This window comes from Hylobates moloch, unplaced genomic scaffold (assembly GCF_009828535.3).
Source record: "Hylobates moloch isolate HMO894 unplaced genomic scaffold, HMol_V3 SCAFFOLD_3, whole genome shotgun sequence".
Taxonomy (NCBI): Eukaryota; Metazoa; Chordata; class Mammalia; order Primates; family Hylobatidae; genus Hylobates; species Hylobates moloch.
The window spans coordinates 49903135-49917573 of NW_026652278.1; the positions used below are offsets into that span (position 1 = coordinate 49903135).

Below are 14439 nucleotides of genomic sequence, written 5' to 3' on the forward strand. Positions count from 1 at the left end.
CGATCAATAGAATAGATTAGCTGTGGAAACCCTCCATCCACATTACCCTTGCTTTCCTTTCCAGATTGAATTTTCATTCACTAGAGTGAAGGCAAGCATGTGAGGTTTTTCCCTCCATACACAAATATAAACTCATTAAATGCCAAGCTTGTCACTTTAGAATTTACACACACATACACACACACACACATACACACACCCCAAGGAACATACCTGTAGATTTAATAAAACAGCACCAACCCTCATGGCTTCACTAATTTCAAGGCTATACATCAGCTGTGGGAAGCGAGGAGGGCTTTGATTATTTGGTGGAAGCACTTCAATGTACACAGTGCAGATGGAGTGCCTGCAGAGAAAGAGGAAAACAAGATGGTTACGAATCTGCATCACATTTAATGTTAGACTGCATTGTTTATTCAGTTGTTGGGTTTACAGGATAAAAGATTTCCAAATTTTATGAAAAATAATACAATCAAAATGAAAGGATAGAAAAAACTACCACCAAAGTATAATGGTTTTATGAAATTATCTTAATAAAAGAAAAGTAATTGCCTCCAGTATCTGTTTTTCCTACTTAGATTAATAGTGTGAATTAAAATGGAATAGTTATACAAATAAAGCTAATAAATTAACTTGCCTTGACTTCTGACTTTGTTTTTAATGCTTCTCTAATAGAAAATCATTCTATAAACATCTGGTAATAAGAGCTGTCCTTGGAGCTTTTTTCCTGTTAAACCAGCAGAGGGAGTATTGATTAAAATCACACACAGAACAAATTATGGGCTGTGTTTTATCCATTCTGTTGCTGACATCAATGGCTTAATGTAAGTATGTCGGGAGTCAGGATCATAAGGAATCCTACGTAAAACAGTTGCAAACAAAACTAAATATGTTTTAAAATCTTCTCTAAAAAGCAATATATGATAAGCTAGGAATTAGATTTAATAAAGCCCTTATATTGACAGGAGCTTTTCTTGAAGTACAAGATACCTTATCATTACAAGGAAAAAAAAATTAGCATTGACATAGTCAACTTTTTTGATATCTCTGAACTTTGAATTTTTTTTATAAAACAAAAACTGTAGAAGCATGTTAGTCGAGGTTTGTAAGGTGGAAACATTAGCTGAAATATATCAATGAAATCTGAAAATGTATAAGGTTAGCCCTCTATCATGAAAAAACATATATAGGTATACATACACACACACACACATATATATACACATATATACACACACATATACACACACACATACATATAACATTTTGTACAAACATACCACCACTGCCTAAGATGTATGCTTTGAATTTAACAAAGTCATGATTTAGTTCAAAACATTTGTTATAATTTCTATTTGGGGATGAGAATATTTATTTATTTATTTATTTATTTATTTATTTATTTATTTATTTATTTGAGACGGAGAGTCGCTCTCCAGCCCAGGCTGGAGTGCAGTGGCATGATCTTTGCTCATTGCAACCCCCACCTCCCAGGTTCAAGTGATTCTCCTGCCTCAGCCTCCCAAGTAAGTGGGATTACAGGCCTGTGTCATCATATCTGGCTAATTTTTGTATTTTCAGTAGAGATGGGGTTTTGCCATGTTGGCCAGGCTGGTCTCGAACTCCTGACCTCAGGTGATCCACCCGCCTCAACCTCCCAAAGTGCTGGGATAACAGGCGTGAGCACCACGCCTGGCCTAGAATCTTCTTAAAGCAGTCCCAAACTCTTTATAAGATGCTTCAATTAAAAGACATGATCACCAAAAATATTTGTCTGAGTTTATTAACTAAAACATTCTACTTTTCAAAACCTTTTGAAAGAAATTCAGGCCGGGCACAGTGGCTCACACTTGTAATCCCAGCACTTTGGGAGGCTGAGGCGGGCGGATCACGAGGTTGGGAGATCGAGACCATCCTGGCTAACACGGTGAAACCCCGTCTCTACTAAAAATACAAAAAATTAGCTGGGTGTGGTTGTGGGTGCCTGTGGTCTCAGCTATTTGGGAGGCTGAGGCAGGAGAATGGCGTGAACCCGGGAGGCGGAGCTTGCAGTGAGCCGAGATCGCGCCACTGCACTCCAACCTGGGCAACAGAGCAAGACTCTGTCTCAAAAAAAGAAAAAAAAAAAATTCAGATCATGGGCACTAAAATTTCGTTTTATAACTTGTCACTTTATAATATACCTAAATTCAAGTTGTTTCTGAGCATATCATCAGTAGATAGATACCAATAGAATCGTAAGCATAAAAGCTACAGTGACTTTTAAAAATTTCCTGGTCGGGTGCGGTGGCTCATGCCTGTAATCTCAGCACTTTGGGAGGCCAAGGCTGGCGATCACAAGGTCAGGAGTTCAAGACCAGAATGACCAACATGGTGAAACTCATCTCAACTAAAAAACACAAAAATTAGCCAGGCGTGGTGGCTTGTAATCCCAGCTACTCAGGAGTCTGAGGCAGGAGGGAGAATTGCTTGAACCCGGGAGACGGAGGTTGTAGTGACCCAAGATCATGCCATTGCACTCCAGCCTGGGTGACAGGGCGAGACTCTGTGTCAAAAAAAAAAAAAAAAATTCATGCTTACATTTATCATGATATTGTTCTAAAGTAATCTCACTTTAAAATATTTTAAACTTTTGTAATTAGTTAAAATACCTATATTCATTTCTGCCTCTGACTTTATCTATTTAGTATCAAAATTTGCCAATAAAATTAATCAGATTATATTTCTTAAATGGGTTCAAACTGATGATGAAATGTTGCTTATATACTTATAATTATTAATGTGAACATGAAATGATGGGAAGTTACAAAATGTATTGTATACTGCAAAGATTCCCATTTCCGTGTTGTGAGAACAAAGGCATTGTCATTTTAAGGTAGACCTAACATCCTTCCAGGTGGTGATCTGACCCCAGAAGCAGCCCCAGGAAGTAAAACTTCTTCCCTGATATTACCCTTGAAGATCTTGATTTCTTTTAGTGTCTGTTGTTGATCAAGTTTTTAAAACATTTTATGAATCTCTTTCTTTTCTCTGATAGCACATTCTCTATGCATAACAAGTCCTACAACATTATTGGTAATAACAGTAGGTGAGTGATGTTGAACACAGAATTTGTAACCAGATATTCCTGAGTTAGAATTTTGACGCTGCCCTCAGTGATCTAGAGCGAATTACTTCTTTCAGCTTCATTATTTCCACATAATAAGTGGGAACAATAATAACATCTAAGGTCAGCATAAAGATTAAATAAGTTTATATATTTGTATATGTAAGTACGTGTATACATATATATGAAACATACTTTTATAATTTATTATTAATAAATTACTCAAGATAAGGCTTAAGGTTTCTTATTCCAACTTATGAATACTGTAAACAATGTTGCATTTTCCTTAGCTACATCCTTTATAATGCTGTAGATATTTTAATTGAATCCTTTCACTTGGCTAAATTCCTACAAAGGCATGATACACCTTCACCCCTCCCCAGCATGGGGTATGTTGGTGTTAGAATTTGAGCTTGTTGGATCATAATCTTTAGGGTAGGATACAAGAATCTACAATTTTCACAAATTTCCAAAGTTCCACTTATAGAAACTAGAATTTGAAGATCACTGCTTCAGAATCTCATGAAAAGTACAATATGTAGACTCATCTGTTTTTTTTTTTAATTACCTCAGGAGAAAAATTCTACAAAGTCACTTAACATCTTCAATAACCCTGGATCCAAGAGACTTCCTCTTTAACTGTTTAACTTTTTTTTTTTTTTTTTTTGACCTGGAACACGTCTGTACTGTAGATTCGAAGCTTTCTTTCAAAAGCTAGGCCCTTTCTGCTTCTGATATTCTTTAGATCTTCAGTTTACTGGTCAAGAATACTTTATAAATGTTTTACAAGAATATCAGTGTCTTAAAGCTTGTGAAAGTATAGTTAAACTACACTTACTACACTTTTTATATTTCTTTATTCCTTTCCCTTTAATTATCTTCCCATTTTAGAGGGTTAAAGTGTGACAATGCTACACTAAGGACCTTAAACTCGTATGAGGCTCTTGGATACTTGCCACAGAGTCGAAAACTTTAAAATGCTGAAACAAAGAGAACTCTAGTCTCAGACAAAACACAGAGACAAAGTTTAGCCCAACATGACAGTCTCCTTGATCCGTCCTTACTCCTTTGCTTCCTCTGTTCCTTTCCACAATAATTCAAAAGCTAGAATTGCTAATTGTGCCCCCCCACCTTGGTCTTGAATGTTAGTTATTTGGAGGAGATCATATTTCAAGGTCTTGCCTTTTTCATCTTCAACATCCTGGCATGTCCCTACAATGTGTTTAAATAACCACCAGGCTTCTTGAGGGTTATTGCCTTTTAAAATGCTATCTCCTTTTTATCCCTGATGTCAGCACAGTGTCAGAGTTAGCTTTCCTAAAATTCAATACCCATAGTATTAACAATAAAATAATAGTATTTATGCTGTAATAAATAGTAGTAATTCAACAGCATCATTTAAGCACTTAATAAAATAGGGCAGTCACTATATAAATAACACTTTATGCAAGCATTTTGTATTCACATTTTATAGCTAAATGCATAAAACTGAGCATCTATATAAGAAAAATTTTATTTTTGTAATATAGCCAGTATGATGTAGATAAATCTACATTTCTAAAACTGAACATCATAAAGCTTTATTATATTTCACCTGGTAATAAAGGTCAAAGTAGCACAAAAGAGGTCATATATTTCTTACATATTCTTGAAACCTACCCAATAGTTCCATAAATATAAATATATATATATATATATTTTTTTTGATAAACATAGAAATTGACCCTTCTGGTCTTAAAGCTTGAAACTTAACATTTGTTTTATCTGAGCTCCTTCCTCAGGAAACAACCTTCAGGCCTCCCAAAAAAGGTATCAAAGAACTGAAACTCACCAGATCACCACATCCAATGAGATGCCAGACTTGTCACTCATTATGATTGCTTCCTAGCCCCTCCCTAGTTCCTGTTTTCTTACATATTGTTACATTTCTCCCCTGCTATGTAAACACTAATTGTAGTCAGTCAGTGAGTTGGATTTGAGATTGTCACCAATTTCCTTAGCTGCAACACGAGATTAAAATCGTCTTCTTTGACAATTGTTGTTCAGTGATTGGCTTTTTGTATGACTAGCAGCAGAATCTAAACTGAACCCCTGGTGTTCCTGTGACAGATTTTCATTACCTGACCAAGAACACATTGCTTGTGTCTTGGCTGCCTTGAGCCAAGAGTCTCAGAAGGCCTCCTAAGCAGTTGCTCACCCAATTTTCACTGGAAGTGCTTCGGTTTTTTTCTGGCCCCACGGCAGCTACCCCCAACTACATTCATGGTTGTCTAGTCAGATCAGCATTTGAAATTTGACATCTGCATCCGGATAGGTGAGTGTCAGGTTCTTTGTGGGCCTGGACAGCATGATCCCCTTCTCTCAGTTTGAGAATTTTTTAAAGAAATTTTTATTTGTAGGTTGAACAAGCCCAAATGACTGAAAGCGGGAAGCACCCTGTGTTAGTATGAACACTTTCTGGGGGTTTCAGTATGAACACTCTTGTGGGGAGTGTGTGTGTGTGTGTGTGTGTGAGCAAGTGTGTATCTTTTGTGGGACTAGACAGTGGGATTGGCTTCTCTCAATTTGAGAAATTCCTAAGGAATTTTTCTTTGTAGGTTGGTCAAGCGCAACCAGTAGAAAGAAGAAGCACCCCAACTGTTTCAGTTTGGATGCTCTTAGGGCTTGTTTATTGTTTCAGCTGTAGGGTTGTGTTGCGATTGTGTGTGTTTGATATAGTCATAGCAAAGTAGAATTCAGTAAGCTAGTATTTTCTGAAACACTGTTTGGCTCCAATATTCTTTGGAATCTGGAGTTTGCTATTGAATGGGAAAGCATGACAGAGTTCCATGTATCCAGACTTTTGTGCTACTGCTCTAACCATGGTCAGGCCTGGTCAGTATGTGATGTTCTCTTGTGATGCTGTTTGGTTCCAGTGTTCTTTGGAGTCTGGGGAGGTTTAGCCTTTAAAAAGCAAACTGCCATGAAAACTATTCTACTCAGAATTTTGATTCACAGCCTTCATTGGATTACCTACTGAGGTCAAGAAAGTGTGGCTATGTAAACCAGTGAGTTTCTATTGCTATATCATGGCTAGAGTTTTGAGGTAAAATAGATTTGATCTTTATGTGTGTTTATATGCGTCTTAATGTGTTTATGTATGTTCATGTATTATGGTTTTTTTTTTGTCTACCAAATTGGTTTATAAATAAAAGAGTACACATAAAATAAGTAAGCCCAAAGTATTTTTCAAGTTCAAATGACTTAAGTCAACCACAATAAGCAAGCTGGCTTTAACATTTTTGATAAAATAAAAATAGAAATGTCTTTAGAATTGTCAGCATACATTTTTGTCTGGGTTTTATATATGGCTCTGCTAGAGATGATTGAGGTGTCATGGTTTGGCATAGAAGGTTATAAAACTATAAACCCAGCTAAAATAAAATGATCTCGGTTTGTGTACCTTCTTTGACAAATGAGACTAATTTAATGTTGTTAGCTGATTCTTGTGAGTTATTGGCAAAAATACCTATATATTTAATTTTAAGATTTAGTCGAGGACCTGACATTCACCAGCTATTAAAAAAAAACAGTAATGAACAAGGAAAAAGCTAACTTTAAATGATGGTGTCTAATATTTCAGTTTTCAGAAGAAATTTAGATAAACTATTAAAATGAAATAATCAAGTAATTGTAAATTGAATAAATGTTGTAGGTACACTTTTTGTGTAATATAAAATTTTTTAATTGTTTTTGATGCTCATTGGGTGTCTGGGTCATTTCCAATTAAGAAAAAGTTATGGGGAAACATATTTCTAAAAATTGTGGAATGGTTCTTATCTGTAAAATGCTAATATCTGGTAGTCAGCTCAGAATTTCTTGCTTCTCAGATGTTCATTAAAATTTTGTTCACTAAAATTTAAGGCTACTAAGGATAAGAATTCTAAAGAAGATGTGTTTTTATTGAGAAAACAAATCTGTTTGTCTAGTTCAGAAGTTATCTAAAGGCTAATTAAAATTATGGGCTTGAAATGGTTAGTTATGAAACAAGGTAGAAGAAAACCAATAAGGAGAAGTAAAAGAGATGTGAAAAAAGTTATAGATATGAAAATATATTTTAGGAAGGTGATAATGAAAAAATAACAATTTTTATAAGAGAATGTTTTGTATGGTGAATGTTTGTCCTAAATTAAAATAACTGGTTATTAAAAAAAGAACAGAAAGAAAATCTAAGACAAAACAAAAGTCCAAGCATGTCATGGATAGTCTGTGTAAGACATATGCTGTTTTTCCTGTTTCTCTGTGTGTCTATCTTCATGCCCATACAAAGAAAATACAAAGTTGAAAAAGCTTAGATAATAAAATATCCTTTAAAACTTGATAAAAATAGGAATGCTTTGGCTAATTAGCATTGTTCATAGTTAAAGCTCATATCTTAATGAAGGTAAAATAGAAATTATTGTAAAGAAATACATTAGCAGTTTGGCAATTTTTTAAATGTAGTTAAACCCAAAGCTGGATGTAACATGGAGCCAAATTTCATAGTATATTTGCTATTCTGCATCACATACCTAAAGTGAATGTCTTAATTACAGAAAATGTATAGTGGTATTGCTGGACTTAAAGACAGTAAATATCAAAAAAAATGAATCAGGAATGACATATCCATCAGGTGAATTTTTTTTGGCTCTGGATAACACTGTAAAGCCAAGGTAAGTTGAGTAGAAGAAAAATTGAGGGTTGGACTACTGTTTGTTTACTTTTGCTTTTTAATTTTTTTTCCTTGAGACAAAGTCTTGCTCTGTTGCCAGGATGGAGTGCCGTGGAGTGATCTCAGCTCACTGCAACCCCTGCCTCCCGGGTTCGAATGATTCCCCTTCCTCAGTCTCAGTCCTCAGCTGGGACTACAGGTGCTGCCACCACACCTGGCTAATTTTTTGTATTTTAGTAGAGATGGGGTTTCACCATGTTGGCCATGATGGTCTCGATCTCCTGACCTCGTGATCCACTCTCCGTTGTCACCAGGCTGGAGTACAGTGGCATGATCTGGGCTCACTGCAACCTCCACCTCCCAGGTTCAAGCAATTCCCCTGCCTCAGCCTCAGTCCTCAGCTGGGACTACAGGCACGTGCCACCACACCTGGCTAATTTTTTGTATTTTAGTAGAGATGGGGTTTCACCATGTTGGCCATGATAGTCTCAATCTCCTGACCTCATGATCCCCTCTCCTCTGCCTCCCCAGGTGTTGGGATTACAGGCATGAGTCACCACATCTGACCTATTTTTGCTTCTAATTTTCATTTATCTGCTATTTGTTCTACTTATATATACAAATATATATACATATACACATATTTATATGTATACATATATGTATATATATTTGCATACATATATATATAAAAATATTGATGGTTTTTAGTTTCTAATGGAAAGCTTTTATTTGGTTCTATGAATAGTCATTTTGTTTTCTATGTATTTCCAACAATTCACCATTTGCTCTGTTTATTGAAAGTTCCTAAACTACCTTTGTCAAGCTTCAAAACATTGATGAAGGATAGCAGCCATTTAAATTTGATTGGTTTTTCTTACCTCTGAGTATATTGATAGCTATGATAATTTTAAGGTTCTTGGCAAAAATCATATAAAAGACTTATTTTTATAAGTTCTAAACAGAAATAGTACATTATATATTTTGTCATTTGGAAAAGTAGATGAGAATAGAAATGTTTAAATGATGTTTATTTCCAATGTAATTCAATTCAATCAATAATTTGAGTTGGTTCAGATCCTTTCCTTTAGTGAAGAAAAACTGTGATATGGGTTAAAAGTTTTAATGTTCAGGAAAGGCTGGGCTTTTTTTTTAAGAAAAATTTTATTGATTGGGGTTTCTCTGAAACTACTTTCATTGTGTTTACCATTAACATTAAGTGACACTCAACTGAATTAAGTAGTAATTGCTTTAAAAATTGTGATACTTTGTTGTAATTTTTGATCCAAATCCATTTATCTCTGATGGGCATTCATGTGATACTTGAAAACAAAATATGCACAAGTGTTGCACTGGTTTTTGAAGCCTTTGGTGGTGAAAGTTACTTAATCAGTTGTGAGTACTATATCTAGAAGTAAATCTTAGAAATGTGTGATGATGCTCTTTTAAATAGCTGAAGAGAAATTATTATGTGGTTTTCACTTTGTCCTTGCTTTGTTGTATAGTATTTAAGTGAAATGAGATTGCTTATCCTTATTCTGAATTTCCAGAGCTGATATTTGCATTTGCCATTTTTCAATAATGGAAAAAAAAAACAACATTAGTTGTCTTGCTTTGAAAAGTTTGGCAAAGGACCTACGAAAACGTTGATGCTTTTGGTCACAATTATCTCACTAAAATGCTAGCAATTAGACATATGGCATGAGTAACCTAACTACTTTAACACAGTGGTCAGAAGTGCTGTAAGTAGTATCTGCTAAGCTCCAAGCCACTGTGTTTTAATTTGTGACATGTTAGAATAGTAGGCTTTCCGTAGTATAAATATCCTATTAACTAATCCTTGTGCTGTTAAGTTACAGGTCTTTCAATCCTCAGTCTGAAGAAAGCACTGACTTCTGTTAAATTTTGAGCAGTGATACCAGTCAAAGCCTCATCTTCAGACACAGGAGAAGGTGACAATCAAAATGAACTGCTTCATGAGACACAGGGCCATAAATTAAAACTATTCAATCCCTCTAGACCCAGGAACTATTGTGGAAACTGTAGGTGTGTGAGATGGTGAGGGACAATTTTGAGGGATAAACTCAGTTCAGAGTTTCTGTAAATTAAACATTAATATCAAAAGCACAATGATGCAAGGTCAGTGTCTGGGCCTATGTGTCAGAATAACAGGGTTTTCTTGGTGCATTGATCTGCTCTTTAATAGATAATCATAAAAGACTGTAAGAACTTTGTGAAAATCTTATAGTGAAACTGATTAAAATTAGATGATTTGTTTGTAAGATTTTATTCAAATTAGATTTAACATTAATAATATACCATACAAGGATAAAATTTTGTTTTCTCTTTTGAACAAAAATTTCATGTAAGTGGAAACTGCAGGGAAAAAAAAGGAGAGGGGAGAGAGAATAAGTTGGCCTTGTGCTATCTTAAGTATTAGGTCTTATTGCTTAAGAAACAGAGTCTCCTCTCTGTCAAAAGGTAAATGTTTTTGTTTTATTATTTTGGCTAAATAAATGAATATTTTATAGTGACCTGTGATCCTATTTTGTGATATCAAGTGTCTTAAACCTTTGATAGTTGACAGAATTTCCAACAGCAAAATTTCAAGTTCTAAATTCAGTCTTTTTGACCTCAAACCAACCTTTTTGGATATTAGTTTCCCTGAAGTTCAAGAGAGACATGTAAGGCTTATTAGGCTTAGTTGTTATGTTAGAATTATGCAGGAGACATTGTCAAATCTGAAGTGGTGGTAAGTTTCCTTTGGGTAATATTTATATGGATGGGTTGTTAAAATATGTTTGAGGATTATATGAGATTCCTGTAATTCTGATATGTCTTAATACAAGTTGTCAGTAATAATTATGATTATTATGTTACATTGTTTACTGTGTCTTTAACTATGGCTGTCTTAAGACTTTTGTCATCTACAATTATTGTTTTGCTTTGATCCTTCTCAAAAAGTGACTTATAATCAGCTACAGTCCAGGGATTGCTTCTTTGGTGGAGTTCGTGAAAAGAACTTTTGAATGCAGGTTACTGATAACTTTGGAGATTGTGGCATTAGGTTAGAGAGGAAAATTCCAGGGCACTAATTGAAAAGCTGATGCGTTCATAAAGATTGTTAATCCAACATGAAGCAGAGCAATAATTGATTGCATGGGCTAAACTAATGAAGGACTGAAATAATTTTTGTGGTTCTATCTTTGGAATATTGCTGATTTTTTTGTTTTGTTTTTCAGAGTCTGGATAACTTTTTAGATCTATTTATAAGCTTTAAGTTATGCTTTAAGTATATTAAGTATACTTTTGTAAACAGAACTTGAGTCATATTTTTTCTCTGCCTATTTTCTCCAGAATTATATTCTTAATTCATGTGTGTTTATTTGAATACATTTAATGACAACTTGTTTTCTTGTATAATGGGACACAATTGGAGGAAGTGGTTATTTTCTTAGGGCTTTGAACTGAAATGGCCTTGGGAAAGGTTCCAGAAAAGCCAATTTAGGACCTGTATAAACAATAATCCTTGTTGCACTTTGGGTGGTTAATCAGGCTAAGTATATGGGCCTGAAACTTATTTTGCAAGTAGATTTGTCCTGCTATGACTTGCCTTTGTTGGAAGTTGGGGGTTGAAGAGAGAAATACTGTGTTTCAGAAGAAAATGATACTATTAGATTAGCCTTTGATTTCTGGGTGGCCATGAAATCACCTATAGTATGACACTGCCCACAATGCCCCTCCTCAGCATTAAGCAGCCAGAAAGATTGACAACCAGATTCCCCATGATTGAGAAATTGATAAATAGAAAGGGGGGACTGAAACCGACCAAATCGTCCCATAGATCGCTTTTTTTGATAAACTTAGAAATTGACCCTTCTGGTCTTAAAGCTTTTTTTTTGTGAGTTGTTTTTTGTTTTATGTGAGTTCCTTCCTCAGGAAACCACTTGCAGCCTCTCAAAAAAGTATTAAAGAAATTAAACACACCAGATCACCATATTCAGATAATGACATGCTAGACCCCCTCATTCATCATGATTGCTTTCTTGTCCCCTCCCTAGTTCTTATTTTTTTACACATTGTTACATTTTTTTCCCTGCTATATATACCCATAATTTTAGTTGGTCGGGAGGATGGACTTGAGACTGATCTCCCATCGCCTCAGCTGCGGCACCCAATTAAAGCCTTCTTCCTTGGCAATAATTGCTGTGTCAGTGATTGGCTTTCTGTGTGGTTAGCAGCAGGACCTAGACCGAAACCTTGGTGTTTTCGTGATAATCTTATAATTGAAAAAGATCCTTAAAACGATCTAATTTAATTCTCATTTCACAAAAGAGGATTTAAAAATGGAAAAGATTTGCTGACTAAACCAAGATTATAACATTAATTAGCAACAGCAGATAAGCTAAAATACAAGGCTTCTGAATTCAAAATCTGCTTTCCATTTCTCCCTACATCCTACAAGAACAAATATGTAAAATAAACTGGAGAATTTTTACTTATCTATGTGTGAATATAAAACATTTTTGGTTTGTAATAAAGGATGTTACCTTACAGGAAGCCATAAATTATTTCAAGTCTGAGGTTCAGACTATGAAATCACAATTTTAAATTATTAATACCGTGAATCAAACTTCATCTGTAACACTTATTGTAAGAATAACATAAAGTATGAATAAAGAAGAGGGTTGGAAAATAGACTTAAGATACTTTAAGTTTGGGAATGATATAATTATAAAAAGACAACTTTTTCATATGACAATAGTAATTAGTAATGAGATAATGTTGCTGGCTTATAGAGGATTGTATTATCTTATTATTATTTTCTTTTATATATGTCAATATGTGCTACAAGGAGTCTATTTGTAATTCTGCATTTCTAGCTTATTTCTAAGATGAAGCTTACAGATATTTATATTTCTTTTTCTGGTAGAGTTCAGATAGAGTAATTACTGTTTTTGCTTTCCTTTGTCTTCTGCCAATATTGTGCTAGAAAAGCTATATTTACAGTTCAATGTTCACAGATTCTATTCTATTATTTTTGAAATACATATAGAAATCTACAGGAGCAAAAACTTCAAATTGAAAACCAACATAGGAGGATAGAGAAAACTTTTCAGGAGAAGTTACAGGGCAGAGTTTTAAGATAAAAGATGTATTTATATATAAATATCACAGAACATTAACAGACAAAGGAAAACTCACATATCAATTTACAGAGGATTGAAGAAAATAAATGTATGTTTTGTGGAACTAAAGAGAAGGGTGTAAGTGAAGCAGTAGTAGGAGTTAAGGTACAGAGGTGGGATTCACGGGCTATATCTGTTGATATAAACTTCATCTTGACAATGAGGCTCAGTTGGTAAAGTTTAAGCAGATTAGTGATTATAACCAAAAGTGCCAAGTCATTCACAGTTTTTCAACACACTACTTTGTTTTGTTTCTTTTGATCTTCTTGTTTCCTCTGCTGGGATATTCCATTACCATTCTTGCCCAGGTAAAACTGCACTTGTATTTATCTACTGCTATCTGTCTAAATTTACCTGTGCCTTCATCTGAATCCCATGTGGGAAGAGATCTCATTTTACTTTTTTTATATTTCCAGTACCTCCCCAAGAGACTACTATTTGTGGAAACTTAGTAAATTTTTATAAAAATAAATGAATAAATAAATAGCCTCATCGTTTTTTACTAATGATAAACTTAGCATGTATATTTGTCACTAGTAAAATGATCTTTTAAAGAGAAAATTGTATTTTAAAAGAATGTATAATCACAATGGGAACATAATTTTATTTCAAAGTAAATTATTTCATATTAATTAAACATAGCCTTGCATTTTATGAAAAGAACGGGAATTTAAAACGTTTGTTAGCCCATGCATCAATCATTTTTATCATAATTTTATTAGAAGCTATTTGGGGAGAGAGGTTGTCTCTTATTATCTAATAAACAGTAGTGTTTTATTCATGTTAGGATGAAGTAAATATTTGCTAAATTTAATTGGATAACTTAAGTATAAGTTAACCAAAATACATGACTAAAGAATATCCCAAAATAACTTGTGTTTTTAAAAATCTTTTGGTTTTTATTTCTTCTGTATGCTTATCAAAGTCTCAGAAAAAAGTAAAACAAAACACTGAACTATGTACTATTCCTTCTCTCACTCTCTGAATCTTTAGCTGGTTTACTAACTTAGAATAACACAAACATACGTATTTCATTCATATTGGACTTATTTTGAGTCAATATTACTACATTTATGAATGAAAGCTGTCAATTTTAAAATAATAATATAGAAAATGTCTGAATTCTGAAGGCTGCTGTCATTTTTTGATGTTATTATTTAGTTAGCTTACATGCCATGGTTGCTGGCTGGGTCCATCTGTTAAAAAAAAATCACTATATATATAGTATGTGTATACATATATATATAGTGTATATATATAATTTATATATATAGTGTATATATATAATTTATATATATAGTGTATATATATAATTTATATATATAGTGTATATATATAATTTATATATATAGTGTATATATATAATTTATATATATAGTGCATATATATAATTTATATATATAGTGTATATATATAATTTATATATATAGTGTATATATATAATTTATATATAT

General features: G+C 33.8%; 1 protein-coding gene across 2 annotated transcripts in view; it reads right to left on the reverse strand.

Moving 5' to 3' along the window:
• The window catches only part of PCDH15 (protocadherin related 15), a 1777335-nt gene that overhangs the window by 335523 nt on the left and 1427373 nt on the right, over positions 1-14439 (reverse strand). For both annotated transcript variants that reach the window (XM_058436255.1, XM_058436254.1), the window contains one exon: positions 214-346. In XM_058436255.1, coding sequence (XP_058292238.1) covers positions 214-346 — 133 coding nt within the window. The remainder of the gene's footprint in view (positions 1-213; positions 347-14439) is intronic.